Here is a 15788-nt window from a genome sequence, read left to right on the forward strand (position 1 = left end):
TAATTTCTTCCTTTCCAATATGTGTGCCCTTTATTTCCTTTTATTGGCTAGAACTTCCAGCACTATGTTGAATAAGATTGGTGAGAGTAGACACCGATGCCTTGTTCTCCATCTTAAGAGAAAAACCATTCAGTCTTTCACCATTAAGTATAATGTTAGCTGTAGGTTTTTGTAGATGCTTATCAAATTAAGAAAGTTTTGCTCTATTTCTTTTTTTCTGAGATTTTTATCATGAATGGCTGTTGACTTGTCAAATACTTTTTCTGCAATATTTCTGCATGTGGTCAATATGATTAGGTGATTTTTTTCTTTAATTTGTCAAAGTGGTGATTTTATGTGATTAATATGATTGATTTCTGCTGTTCTACTGTTGAACCAGCTTTGCATCCCTGGGATAAACCCCAGTTGGTCATAGTGTATAATTCTTTTTATATATTACTCAATTCTATTTTTAAATACTTTCAGCATTTTTGTGTCTATATTTATGAGGCATGTTGGTCTACAGTATTCTTTTTTGGTGCTTTTTCTGGTTTTGGTATCAGGGTAATACGTCATAGAATGGATTGGGAAGTGCTCCATCCTCTTCTTTTTTGGGGGGAGGGTATTTGTAGAATTAGTGTTGTCTTTAAAGATTATTTAAACCAATGAAGCCATCTAGGCCTTGATACTTCTTTATTTGGGAGATTTTAAATTATGAATTTCGTTATCCCAGTAGCTTATAGGACTCTTCAGGTTGTCTATTTCGTATTGAGTGACTTGTGGTAGTTTGTTTTTGAGGAATTGGTCCGTTTAAGTTGTTAGTGTTGGTAGGGTTCCCTTCAACTTTGAAGGGAACTGCAGGGTCTTTTGATGACTGCAGGGTCTGTAGTGATAACCCATTTCATTCCTATAATGGTAATTTGTGTCTTTTTTTTTTCCTTTGTCTTGCTAGGGTTTGTCAATTTTATTTACTTTTTTTTCCCCAAAGAATCAGCTTTTTGTTGATCTTAAATTTTTCCTCCTATTTTTTTTGTTCTAAATTTCATTTATTTCTGCTTTTAATTATTTTCTTCCTTATGCTTACTTTGGGTTTATTTTGTTATTCTTTTTTTAATAGGTTCTGTGGATATGAACTTAGATTATTGATTTGACCCTTTTTCTTTTTTCTGTTATATGTGTTTATGCTATAAATTTCCCTCTCAGAAGAATTCAGCTGTCTTCCACAAATTTTGATGTTACTTTTTCATTTTTATTCAGTTCAGTATATATTTTGATTTCACTTGAGACTTCTTATCCTAAGTATATATTCCACTTGAAAAGCATGTATATTCTGCTCTTGTTGAATGGAGTGTTCCATAAACGTCACTTAGATCCTGTTGATTGATACTCTTGTTGATTTTCTGTCTTACTGTTCTACTGATTGAGAGAGGGTCTTCAGCTATAATTGTGGATTTATTGATTTCACCTTTAAGTTCTGTCAATTTTTGCTTCACATATTTTGCAGCTCTGTTGTTTGGTTCATATGCATTTAGGATTGCTGTATTTTCATGGTGGATTGACCTTTTTATCATTATATAATGTCATTCTCTAGCTCTGGTAATTTTCTTTGCTTTGATGTTAATATAGCTGATTCTTATGTCTTTTGGTTAATTTTTGCATGATATATCTTGTTCCGTCCTTTTACTTTCAACCTTGCCTAAGTCGTTTTTTAAACATTTTAAATTTTATTTTAACAATTTTATTGGAGTATAGTTGATTTACAGTGTTGTGTTAGTTTCAGGTGTACAGCAAAGTGATTCACTTATATATATTCATTCTTTTTCAGATTTCTAAGTCATATTTAAAGTGAATTTCTTTTAGACAGCATGTTGGGTCATGTTTTTTTAAATTTATTCTGCCAGTCTCTTTTAATTGATGCATTTGGACCACTTAACTTTTAATGTAATTATTGGTACATTAGGACTTACTTATGTCTACCATGTAAGTTTTCTGTTTGTTCTGTATTTGTTTTTCCTGCCTTCCTATGGGTACTTGAACGGTTTTTAGAATTTCATCTTGATTTATCTATAGTGTTTTGTAGTGTATCTTTGGTTGCTCTAAATTTTATATTAGCTATATTATACTTAGTTTATCATAGTCTACTGGTGTTATTTTTTTTGACACTGAATGACGTATAGAAACCTTACCTCCCTTTATGTCCTTTTACTTTTTCTCATTTATAATTTTCTTAAATAATTCTTCTCTATATGTTTAGAAACCACATCATACAGTGTAATAATTTAGAAAACGTAGAGGAAAAGCAAACTCTATTGCATTTATCTATATTGTGACCTTTTTCTTTCTTCCTTTCTGACTTTCAGGTTTCCATTGTTTGTTTCTTTTTTTTTTTCTTTTTAAACTCCTGAACACATTGTCTCCTCTCATTTTTTAAAAAAATATTTATTTATTCATTTTATTTTTGGCTGCATCAGGTCTTAGTTGCAGCATGCAGGATCCTCCGCTGTGGCTTTTGAGCTCCTCATTGCGGCATGTGGGCTTCTCTCTAGTTGTGGTGCTCAGGCTCAGTAGTTGTGGCGCGTGGGCTCTGTAATTGAGGCACGCTGGCTCTCTAGTTGTGCCCCACATGCTCAGTAGTTGGCCGCACACAGGCTTAGTTCCCTGACCAGGGATTGAACCCGTGTTCCCCGCACTGGAAGGCGGATTCTTAACCACTGGACCACCAGGGAAGTCCCTCCTTCTGTTTGGAGAACTTCCTTTGGGCATTCTTTCAGAGTAGATCTGTCCATAACAGATTCTTTCTATTGACAAGGATTTCTTTGGGTTTATACTGGTTGGGATTTACTCAGTTTCTTGTATCTATAGGTTTATGTCTTTTGCCAAATTTGGGATCTTTTCATTCATTATACCATTGAGTACTTTTTCCGACCTTCCTTCTTTGTTTTCTTCTTCCTGGAACCCAATGACACAGGTATTGGATATTTTGTTACAGTACTATACATTCCTGAGAACCGTTCATTTTATCTCTGTTTTGTCTCTGTCATTCAGATTGGGTGATTTATATTGTTCTGTTTTCCGGTTCACTGATTCTTTGCTCTATTCTCTCTATTCTGCTCTTGAGCCCATTCACTGACGTTTTTATTTCAAGTGTATTTTTCAATTATAAAACTTTCATTTGGTTCTTCTTTATGTCTTCTGTTTCTTTACTGAGGTTTTCTATTTTTTTCATTTGTTTCAAGCTAGTTCATAATTCTTGTTGAAGCATTTTTACCCTGACTGCTTTAAAAATGTGTCAGATAATTTTAACATCTCTTTCATCTCTGTGTTAGCATCTATTGATTGTCTTCTCTTTTTAAACATATAATCTGAAATCTTCCTGGTTCTTGGTGTTTTTCACCAGTGCCAAGTGATATTCAGTTGAAATCTGGACATTTTCATGTTACAAGACTCTGGATCTTATTTAAACCATCTGTCTTAGATGGCTTTCTCTGACAACCCCTCTGGCAAAGGAAGGGAAGTCACTACCTCACTATTGCCAGGTGGAGGTAGAAATCCAGGTACCCCACTCTACCTCCGTTGACACCCCAGGACATCTCCTTGTTACTGCTGGGAATAGGTAGGAATTCTAGCTCCCCACGTGGTTTCCACTGACACCACAGGCAACAGAGGAGGCCGGTTTGTGATAGCATAGCATGGGTGGAAGTTTAGGCTCTTCATTCAGCCTTCACTGGCCTGGGTGGGGATGGGACCACAGTTTTTTACTGTGGTGTTTAGCTAGAGTGATTATTGTCTAAAAGTTTTCTCTCTTTCTGTTTGTCTTTGTCCATTGGCTAGAGAAATAAGGCTTTTGTTGGGACTTTTTTTGTTTGCACCCTTTGGCATTTCCAGCCTCTTCAGTTCCAGCTCTTGGAAAACATAAGGCAAAAAGAAAACCCAAAGAACTCACCACCAAGGTCCCTAGCTGATTTGTCTTCTTTTCACCTTTTAGAGTTGTCTTATATTTGTTATTTATATAACATACAAGGTTTTTAGTTGTACTTAGTGGGAAGACTAGGAAAAAGTACACTCACTTAATGCCTCCAAAAGGAGAAATCAGGGTTTTGTTAGTTTGTTTTGCCACGCTGGGCAGCTTGCAGGCTCTTAGTTCCCCCACCAGGGATTGAATGTGTGCCCCCTGCAGTGGATACATGGAGTCCTAACCACTGGACCGCCAGGGAATTCCCTGAAATCAGTTTCAGTGTTGACTTTTAAGAACTTCTGGACAAAATAGTGTGTGAGATTTCAAAGTTATATTAGAGAATCTGTGTCCATTTTCATACAGAAACTTTGCTAAGTGTAACCGAACCATACGTATGCATAAAATAAGCCATCTGTTTGGCAGCATTGACCTGGAACATACCAAGGGCTTGCTTCTGTCTTTGTGGGGGAATACAGGCATACCTTGGAGAACTGTGGGTTCAGTTCTAGACCACCATCATAAAGCAAATTTTGCAATAAAGTGAGTCACACTTTTTTGGTTTCTCAGTACATATGAAAGTTATGTTTACACTATGCTGTAGTCTACTGAGTGTGTAATAACATTATGTCTAAAAAATAATGCATGTACCTTAATTTAAAAATTCTTTATTGCTAAAATATGCTAGCTTTATCATCTCAGTCTTCAGCAAGTCATAGTTTTTTGCAGTAGTAGTATCAAAGATCACTGATCACACATCCCCATAACAAAGATAATAACAGTGAAAAAGTTTGAAATATAAGAGAGTTATCAAAATGTGACAGACATGAAGTGAGCACGTGCTGTTGGAAGAATGACGTCAATAGATTCACTTTTTGCAGGGTTGCCACAAATCTTCAGTTTGTAAAAAATGCAGTATCTGCAAAGTGCAGTAAAGTGAAGCACAATAAAACGAGGTCTGCCTGTACAAAGAAACAGACTCTATCTTAACTCTGATCTCTCTGTCTAATTGGGCAAAAAGATCAACATATACAGAATAATCATGGAAGTGCTCAGTTGCACTGCAGTCCATAAGAAGAAAGGGGAAAATAAATGTCATCAGCAAATATGATCAGATTATAAATTAAATCTGCTTCGTTTAGTTCTCTTAGGAGTAGTTATTATATAAACTTGTCCCATTTTATTCAGTATTTTATTTGCAGCCTACTGTGTGCCAGGCTACTGCACTTAGATCTAGGATATAAGTATTGGTAAAATATGTTTCTTTCCTTTTAGAAACTCTCAGCTTTAGTTTGGAGCCACGGGTGGGAAGCAGGTATGAGAAGGCAGATTCGTAAAATTTTATCAGTGCAGTGTCATAGACAAGTCCTACAGGAGTAGCTAGAGTCCTGACTAGGGTCAAAGAAGGCCACAGAGAGATGGTGACATGTCATGTTTGGAGGATAACTAAAGACATAAAAAGAACCGGGACAGAGGAGAGCATCCCGTGCAAAGGAACCCATGGCTAGGAGCTTGGTAGAGAGTGTGGGGCATTGGGATTATTTTGAGACTCCAGTGTAATGGTAGCATATGTAACTTTATACATTCACCAGTAACATAGCTGATTATTTTCAAATGTTTAGATTTTAACAATTTTCTATTCTTTGCTGTGATCCAAATCAATGAATTTTTATTGCATTAACAGTTACAGCTTTATTTTTTAAATGTATTTATGAATATGCTAGGTTTGTTAGTAGGTGTTATATTCAGTGGGTAGTAAATAGATGACCAGCGCTTTACTGAGACACTAACTTTATGTGTCTGTGTATGTGTGTACCTTGATTTAAAAATAATTCCAGCATACACTTGTGTACATTTGACAGAGAGAGAAGGGTCTCTTAAAGTTCTCTCCAACTAGAAAGAGTTTACTTCGCAAAGTCTTCACTGTGCTCAGCAAAAGAGATGACATTATCGTTTTCTTTGGGAGCCAATTTCATTGGGTTGGCCAAAAAGTTCGTTAGGTTTCCCCAGTAAGATGGCTCTAGTAGTGCTTAGTTGTCTTTAGCTTCATTCGAAACAGTTTTGTTAGATTGTATTGTGACAGCTGTCATATCAGGGTGCATTTTTTTAAAACTTATCAAAATTAGTGAATTTTTGTGTAGCTATTTTAATATTGAAGATGGAAGGAAAAAAGCAACATTTTCTGCATATTATGCTTTATTATTTCAAGAAAGGTAAAAACGCAACTGAAACACAAAAACAGATTTGTGCAGTGTATGGAGAAGGTGCTGTGACTGATCAAAAGTGGTTTGTGAAGTTTCGTACTGGAGATTTCTCACTGGACGATGCTCCATGGTTGGGTAGACCAGTTGAAGTTGATAGTGGTCAAATCGAGACATTAATTGAGAACAATCAATGTTATACCATGCGGGAGATAGCTGACATACTCAAAATATCTAAATCAAGCGTTGAAAATCATTTGCACCAGCTTGGTTATGTTAATCGCTTTGATGTTTGGGTTCCACATAAGTTAAGTGAAAAAAACCTTGACTGTATTTCCGCATGTGATTCTCTACTTAAACGTAATGAAAACGTTCCATTTTTAAAACAAATTGTGATGGGCAATGAAAAGTGGATGCTGTACAATATTGTGGAACAATATTTCGCTTGTGGGGCAAGCAAAATGAACCACCACCAACCACACCAAAGGCCAGTCTTCATCCAGAGAAGGTGATGTTGTGTATATGGTGAGATTGGAAGGGAGTCCTCTATTATGAGCTACTTTTGGAAAAGCAAACAATTGATTCCAACAAGTACTGCTCCCAGTTAGATGATCTGAAAGCAGCACTTAATGAAAAGCGTTCAGAATTAGTCAACAGAAAATGCATAATCTTCCATCAGGATAACACGAGACCACATGTTTCTTTGATGACCAGGCAAAAACTGTTACAGCTTGGCTGAGAAGTTCCCATTCATCCACTGTATTCACCAGATTATTGTACCCTTGGATTTCCATGTATTTCGGTCTTTACAAAATTCTCTTAATGGAAAAATTTCAATTCCCTGGAAGACTGCAAAAGGCACCTGGAACAATTCTTTGCTCAAAAAGATAAGTTTTGGGAAGATGTTGCCTGAAAAATGGCAGAAGGTAGGGGAACAAAATGGTGAATACATTGTTCAATAAAGTTCTTGGTGAAAATGAAAAATGTGTCTTTTATTTTTACTTTAAAGCTGAAGGGACTTTTTGGCCAACCCAATATTTTCATCTGAAGGTGGTTTTTCACATATACCTCTGTGCTGATTAGCAGGGAGACATGTGCTTTATATGGCAGTGTGTGTGGACATGGTCCTCCTACCTAACTAGAGTTTCCTTTTCAGATTTTCACACGATATGGTAACTTATCTGGAAAGCCTGAGGTTAAAACAGAATATTGTCTTGTGTATATTGAGCCAAACATAGCTTATATTGGGGACTCTGTGCTTGGAATGTTTTTAGAAAAATATTCTGTTTTGATTACATGGACCAATAATTAATCTATTTTTATTTTTTATTGCAGATGGAGTCTGGTGGTACAGTTTTGAGTACCAACTGGTCTGATGTAGGTAAAAGGAAAGTTGAAATCAATCCTCCTGATGATATGGAATGGAAAAAGTACTAAATAAATTAATTTGCTGTCACTGTATTGCGTATGTTCAGCTAACGCCCATTGTGTATTAATACTGCATTCTTGAATTTTGAACACTGAGTACATCTTTTTAAAGGATTATACCTCTTTACCTCTTTGTGCTTTAGAAATTATTTTCCTTCAAGTGTTCTAAGAGTCTAATGAAGAATGAAGATCATGTTTTATCACTTTTGCCCTTAAGGACTTCAGATATGCTGAAACGGAATGAAATATCATTTGCTACTAGATAGATTAATTCTTCCTAGTTGTGAGAGTGGAGAAATTGTTAATGGGATATCTTGGGTTATTGCCTTATTTTTGATGCAGTATTCTGTTAATAATTTATTAGACGTGGCAACTTTGGGTGAGCATAGATTTCTGAATTTCAGTGTTAAATTGTTTGCTTTTAAAAACTGCTTTTGAATGGAGTTGTAAATACAATTTTTCTATGAAGAAGTTTGGTTTATTTACTTTTTTCTTAAGTTTTTAATGAAAACTTTGAGAAATTATTTATCACAGGGGATTCCCATTTGATTATTTTTATGGGAAGTATTTGTAATTGCACTGAGAATTTTGGTCCTTACCCTTCAAATTCCTGTATAAAACATTGACACCTGTGTTTATCATGCTGCAAATTTAACTGTACTGAAGGCTAATCTGTGAAGCGGGGTCCAACAGTAATTTAGGAGAGCCCAACTCCACTTCTTGCTGCTTTTGCCACAGCAGGATTCCTGAAATTACAAGACTGGTGGTTTGGTTTGTTTTTTTTTTCTTCTTTTTTTCTTTATTAGAAAATCTCTCTTCTTATAGCCCCATGCTTTTGGTGGTTTAGGGCAGCTACTGAGAGAGTAATATGTATACATTTAGTATCTATTCTGTTTATAGAGTAAATAGATAACCATGGGAATACAAAAACTAAAAGACATGATCGTTGGCTTCAAAGACTTTATAATCTAGCAGAGAGAGAAAATTAACATTCAGGAAGGACTTATGAATGGTTGAATGGTGAACTTACTACAAATACAGTTTTTAGATAGAAAAAATATCTATCTGTGATTAAATGTTCTGTGATTAAAACTATTGACAGTCTAAGCTGTTATAAAGCAAAGGTCATGGATGACCTGTAGGTGTGATTCCATATTGTAATTTCGGAACCATAGAGGGTGGTGTCTATTAGGTCTCACTAACATTATGTGGCAAGGAAGTACTCTGTACCCTCATAGCTGAGGATAGGGTAAATGGGGAGCAAATTAGCCGCCATCTCCAAAAAGACTGGGAATTCAGCCTCTTCCTTCTAGTCATTTGACATGTGTAGGGGAGTTCATAAGGAAAAAGTGGTGGGGTGATACCAGGTCATGCCCAGACCTGCTGTTACTGCTTGTTTATGCATGTAGGGGTTTTCACTTGTCCTTCTGCCCACTTAGAGTTACAGGCTACTTTTTTTGATCTTGAACACTGAAGGAAAAGGCAAAATTAAGTTCTTGCATGTATGAATTTCTAAAATTTTCTCCTTAGGAAACAAGATAGTGATTATGTTAAGTTTTCTCAGTACCGTTAGTCCCCAGGGGTAGGGAGGCTCTTCTACAGAGATGGTAAGTCAGGGGCATACCCCAGAGACGAGACTCCTGGCTCTAGCAAGTCTCTGCCACCCACTAGCTTTAAAATCTTTAACAGGTTTACAGCCTTCCTATGTTTTATTAGTTCCTTTATCTGCAAATCCATAGGGTCTTAAAGTTTAATTAAAAGTCCATGATTCTAAATAAGGAAGCATTTCTGCCTCTTAAAAGCAACTTTTTTCTTTCTTAGGAATGACACTATTATAATAGAAGTTGGGTTTTTTTAAAAGGTCTAGTACTAGTTTTGCTTTTATTTAAAGGATACACTGTCTAAAGTGTGTTTATCTGTTGTCTAGATTTGCTTAAGGATGTCTGATTCAGGATTTTGCTGAGCCAAATGGAGTTCCTAATATACATGACTATGTTATATTACAGTGTTACCTTGTCTAAATACAATAGGTTTATGGGTAAAGAAGGGAATTTTGCGAAGTAGGTTAGACTGCTTGCCCTAAAGCACCACTCTAAAGTACTGCTTCTCTTTCACCATTCTAGACAATGAAAAATTGTGAGTCCAGAAAGTTAAAAAACTTCATTTTGAGCCTTTATCTTTATTCTCTGCTATCTCAGCTTGGCTATATTAATTGGTTCCACTTTCTTTCTAGACTCCCATTTCCTTCCTCCCTCCTTCCCTCCCCCCTTCCCCCCTTCTCCCACATGGCTTTCAGGATCTCAGTTCCCCCACCAGGGATTGAACCCGGGTCATGGCAGTGAAAGCCCAGAATCCTAACCACTAGGCTACCAGGGAACTCCCTAGACTCCCATTTTCAGTTCTCAAATCTTGGTTCTCTTTGTGCTCTAGTTACCCTTTTGTTTCTTTAGAATGTACATTTTTCTCTTAGTATTTATTTTCCTTTTTGAGGTTCAGTCTTGGAATACATTTTTTTCTATCTTTATATGGAATGGAAGAAAAGGATGGTTTGCACTAATAACTACAGTTCTCCCGCACTCCGTCCCCAGCCCCAAAATTTCCATTCCTTTGATTTGAGATATTCACTAACTGCAGAACATTGAATTGTTATTGTCTCCTTGAGTCTGGAAAAACTTTTATTTTCTTCGCAGGCTAACTATATAGGACAGGGAGAAAATAATTGACCTGTCCTAGATAAATTTTTTAGATAAATTTCAAATATTTAAAATGAAGCCATGGGCTTCCCTCGTGGCACAGTGGTTAAGAATCCACCTGCCATTGCAGCGGACACGGGTTCGAGCCCTGGTCCGGGAAGATCCCACATGCCGCAGAGCAACTAAGCCCTTGCACCACAACTACTGAGCCTGTGCTCTAGAGCCCGCGAGCCACAACTGCTGAGGCGCGCACACCTAGAGCCCATGCTCTGCAACAAGAGAAGCCACCACAATGAGAAGCCTGCGCACTCCAATGAAGAGTAGCCCCTGCTCACCACAAATAGAGAAAGCCTGCACGCAGCAACAAAGACCCAGCACAGCCATAAATAAATAAATAAATAAAATAAATAAATAAAAATAAAATGAAGCTATGTCACTATGCTATTATGAATAGTTTAGATAGACATTTTAATTTAGTTCACTACTGAAATGTGTTTTGGCTATCCTTTCCCATTTTACCTTTTCTCCTTCCCCAATTATCTACATATCAGATTAGGTCGTTGATCTGAGAAATACATCACTGACCCAGAGCAGTATTGCCTATTAATTGACCATCTGATCTGCTTAGTGCACTTTAATTTTATTGGGATCTTCCTTGTCCAGGTTAGTGTGCATGTCTCTGACTTGTAGCTATTACTGATATTTCCAAAAATAGGTAGAACTTTTCTGGGTGTTACGTGGTGTTTGTTACTAGAGCCACTTTTTTTTTTTTTTTTGTAACCAGCTAGCTGTAAAGAAGTTTACCTTGACACTCTTACCTGCTATTTTAGCCCCATATTTTAGCATCCATAACAGCATCTGGATATCTGTTATCTCTGCCTTGGAGGAACCAGGGAGAGGAAATAATAAAAGCTAAAAGGACAAAGTAATGGTTTCTGTGCCAGGAAGAGTCATGTATAGTTTTAAATAAGGGGGATCTTCAACATTGATCTGGTTTATTTTGTCTCCAACTACGCATATTCTCTTGTAAGACCATTTTACACGTATCAAGAGATTTTATTTTGGAAACACTGGGTACTGGTGGGTAAGTTGGAGATACTGCTTTACTCAAAAGTGTTACTATTTGGTGCCACATTTGTGATTTACTTCTGAAATTAATTTAACTCTTAGCCTCTCTTCCTACCTCAGTAAACTTATCCCCCAAATCAGCTAAAATCATACACATTGCTAGCCCATGCAGGCAATAACAGTGATAGCTATTCTGTACTAGTGCTTTTTATGGGCCAGGTGTGCTTTATATGTACTACCTCGTTTATAACAGCCTTGTGAGGTAATGATAGCATCTGTCATTTCAGATAGAAAAATGAGGCCCAAGTTAAGTTCTTTGCCTAGTTCAGTCCACTGATAAGTGATGGACCTGGGATTTGAACCGAGGCCTGTCAGAATTCAGTTCCCATGCTTTTAACAACTGAATGAATTGGGTGGACGAGTGATTTTTATTAATTAATCAGCTGTCTCACAATGAAGCAGAGGATGTGCAAGTTGAATTTTTTAATTCTTGTACATGAGCTGGGAAGTACATTTCTTAAAGATCAGAATGTTATCATCAGTTTCATAAGTAGGAAAGCTTATTAGGAGTCCAGATCTCTTGCCTCTTGTAAAGGTAATACAAGCAAGTAGTCTTGACTTGCGTTGAGGGTTTTGTTTCTCAAATGCAGATAATTACAGAGAAACAAGATACGCTTAGAACTGTTACAGGTGAAAGAAGACTGGCACATCATCCTGGTCCAATTCTTGTTCTTTAAACTTGGGAGCTCTCACACTAGTTTTCCTTGTTCAAATACTAAAATTGTTTCAAGGTTTTTTTTTTTCCTATCTAGATACGTGTATTAGGATCAGTGTATCACTGATTTCTTTAGTAAAATTGGAACGATTCAGGTTTAGTCCCTTTGTTCCAATCATGTGAACATTTTATATATATTCTGAATTTTGCCTTGTCTGGAGTCTTCTAAATGTTACCTTTGCTGTGCCTTCAAATTTGATTTTTTAATTCTTATTTTTGCATTGAGACTTCTCATACGTAGCTCGTTGACTTTATTTTCTCTTATAGGATTCAGTTATACAAAAGATGTTTCAAAAACAGTACTCTTGGCCCAAAAGCAATTTTTACATATCAAAAAGGAGTAAGGAAGATAATCTTCAGTGCTTGTGTATGGGCTTTTAAAAACCATGCTCTACAGTGCAACTGCAAAAGCTCTAAGTAATAGTAAACTGTTATACGTACTGTGTGCTTGATGCTCTGTTAAGTGCATTAAAAGGCAATATTGCATAGTAGTTAAATGCTGGACTCAGAAGACAGCCTGCTTGAGATCAATCCTGGCTACACCGCTTACTAGCTGTGTGACAGTGGGCAGGTAGTTAATGTCTCTGTGCCTCAGTTTTCCTATCTAAATTGGGCTAATATACCCACCTCATGGACGTATGTGAGTTGAATGTGTTAATACAGTTCTACAATTATTTATCCTCATCCAGAGGGCTCTAAAAACTAGATTTGTGTGTGTGTGACTCAGTGGTTAAAAAAACAAAAACCTGTCCTAAACTTGCAGTTTGAATAGTCATATTTTCCTGCAGAAGTATTAATTTGTTTAATAACAGTGCTACCACAGATCCTGCTGAGGTTATTAAAAAATCAATAGTATATCTATACTAAATTCTAAAATTCAAAATCCTGAATTCAGAAACACATCTGGCTCCAAAGTTTTTGAATAGAGTTACATGTACCTGTATATGTAAAGTGCAGAGAGCAGTGCTTAATGTATATGCATTTAGGCTGCGAGTTTTAAATACTGTAGAAAGCCTTTTTGTTCGAAGTTCAGTCCTTCAAGATTCAGGATTCTGTCTGAGGAAAGTATATCAGCTGCTTAAAAATCATTAGTATAATTTAAAAAATTATAGTGAGAGCATAAAAGTTCGCAGAAAAGCTTTTATTTTGAATGAGTAGTTATTTTAATTTACCTAAGCAGAGCTTAAATATGCAAGTATTGTCAGCAGTACTTTAAAAAGAATCATAAAGTAGGAACTTCCGTGGTGGCACAGTGGTTGAGAATCCACCTGCCCATGCAGGGGACACGGGTTCGAGCCCTGGTCTGGGAAGATCCCACATGCCACGGAGCAACTGAGCCCGTGCGCCACAACTACCGAGCCTGTGCTCTAGAGCCTGTGTGCCACAACTACTGAAGCCCGTGCACAGCATCGAAGAGTAGCCCTCACTTGCTGCAGCTAGAAAAAGCCCGCGAGCAGCAACAAAGGCCTAACACAGGCATAAAATAAGTTAACTAATTTTAAAAAAAGGAATCATAAAGTATAGTGGTGCCAGAACACACAAACTATATGTAGAATGTTAAGGGACTTCCTTTCAGAAGTTCTTTGATTTTAATTCCATTTTAACTTAAATTCAAGACAGTAAAACTATTAGGGCTTATAAAAACAAGTCGCAAAATCATGCTACTTGTAAACCACAGATTCTGTCCTGTTATTTCCATCAGTGTAGAGAAACTGATAGTTTATTTACAAGAGTTCATCAGTCTGTTCCCTCTCTACCCTGCTTCCTGCCCCTCAAACAATCAGTGGGGAGCAAAAAATATGTGCAGTCCTTTGTATATAGACACTAGTACTATACATTCAAGTTTGGGGGTCTTCTCTCCCAACTACCGCTTTTTGTCACTCATTTGTATTCAAACATTGACCTTTTCTGTGACCTAATTGACTACAATTGAACACTTTCCTAAGCTAGCTTAACTTAGTGCCTGTGAAATATGCTAAGAAATTGAATATTTCCTTGGAATTACTACTTACTATTTTGCTATTTATTAGTTGCAAAATGATCAATTTGTTTCGACTACCACAGAGGTAATGGTCTCATAGCAGAAAGGACACTAACACGTGAATTTGGAATCTTAAAATCCCAGTTTTGATATGTTAATAATGGTGTGTTTTGAGGACAAGTGACTTAACCCTTCTGAATTATTTTTCTCATCTCTAACACTAGATGATAATTACCTGTCAGGACTGTGAGGACTTAACTAAGTCCTGACTCAAAAGTATGTGACCAATAATTGTCACTTAGTATAAGTCCTTGATTTTTTTTCTCAGTGCTGTTGAGTAGTAGAATTCCTAAAAGGAAGGTAACAAATCTGACTTAGCTGCTCTTCAAGGGCAGCCTCAGCCGTGTTTTCAGCTGTATCTGTCACTGTTTCACTGTTACCTAAGCTCCAGGCACACAGGAATAGTCTGTTTAGGGGTTTGCATACTTTCCACGTAAAGGGCCATATAGTGAATATTTTAGGCTTTGTGTGGCACATAAAGACTCTATCGCATGTTCTTCTTTTTAGTTTGCAGGCCTCTGCTCTGTCTGAACATCCCATGTATTTTTATTCCTTCTTCCATCCGACCTGGAAAGCTTCAGTTTCCTATTGATGTGTCAAAACTAAGTTCATATGCCACCTCCAGGAAAGCTGTTTAATCTTGTGCTACTCTGTCAATGACTGGCTTTGTAGCAGTTGGATTGGGTTATTTGCTTATGGTTGAGGCACCCATTAGATCCTTTGATAGAATCAAACCAAAACCACAGTGTCCTGTGAGCGTGTTTGAGAGTTTGTTCATTATCAAGTCACTACAGTTGACTCATTTCTTCCCTCGTGACTGAGCTGCTTTGGGGAGGGTCGAGGGGGCTGGCTTTGAACTTTGTACCTGCAGTACCTGGTGCATAGAGAAGCTTTCAGAATTTGGTAGGTGGTCTTAACGCTGCACAGAGGAATGCCCTTATTTTCTTCTCTTCATTCTTTTAAGTGTCCTCAGTTAGAATACTCTTGTTAAATCCCCCCTTCCATCCCCTCCACAGGAATTCACTCCCACTCCAGCTGTGTTGTGGTGGAGGTGCCTTGTTGATGCATCTGTTAAGGCACCGCTCAGAGTTTCAACCAATTTTAGGGTTAGTTGCATGGTGTCTGTTTTACCCTGTGTGTCCTACTTCATTACATTGTTATTTACTTATTTTTGGATCTTTGATGCCGAGCACAGTGCCTTTCACATGGTAGACATTCAAGTATTGAAACTCTTGTTGCACACTAAAGAATTAGTTTTAAAAACTGTACTTTGTTTATAATATGTGCCCTTGAAATTATTTATTCATCAATATAGATAGAATAGTAATTTAAAAATAGATATTTAACCCTGGTCATGAGAGCTAAATCTAATTTGTTATTCAGTTATCTACATCACTAGAGGGAATAGCAATTATATAACTAATCAAAAGCCATGTAAAACATATTTTTTTGTGTGTTGCCATTTAATTTTCAGATTGCTTTTATTCCCTGCTGATTGTTTTAAAACCAAAATATATGTGTTTCCTTAAAGAAAGGACTGAAATTTACTTTCTAATTAGGTTAGTCATCCTTTGAGAAGAAATTTTGAGCCCAAGGAACTTGGGTAAAGGAGGCCAGAGTTTTACAAACCCCGGAATTGGTTTGGGCATAT

The 15788-nt window shown here is 36.9% G+C and overlaps 1 protein-coding gene across 1 annotated transcript in view; it reads left to right on the plus strand.

Annotated features, from left to right (window-relative positions):
• The window catches only part of SUGT1 (SGT1 homolog, MIS12 kinetochore complex assembly cochaperone), a 43302-nt gene extending 35271 nt beyond the window's left edge, over positions 1-8031 (plus strand). Inside the window, exon 13 of the mRNA XM_030830364.3 lies at positions 7468-8031. Coding sequence (XP_030686224.1) covers positions 7468-7569 — 102 coding nt within the window. The 3' untranslated portion in view covers positions 7570-8031. The remainder of the gene's footprint in view (positions 1-7467) is intronic.
• Positions 8032-15788: the final 7757 nt, after the last annotated feature.

The sequence above is a fragment of the Globicephala melas genome, chromosome 18, assembly GCF_963455315.2.
Source record: "Globicephala melas chromosome 18, mGloMel1.2, whole genome shotgun sequence".
Classification (NCBI taxonomy): Eukaryota; Metazoa; Chordata; class Mammalia; order Artiodactyla; family Delphinidae; genus Globicephala; species Globicephala melas.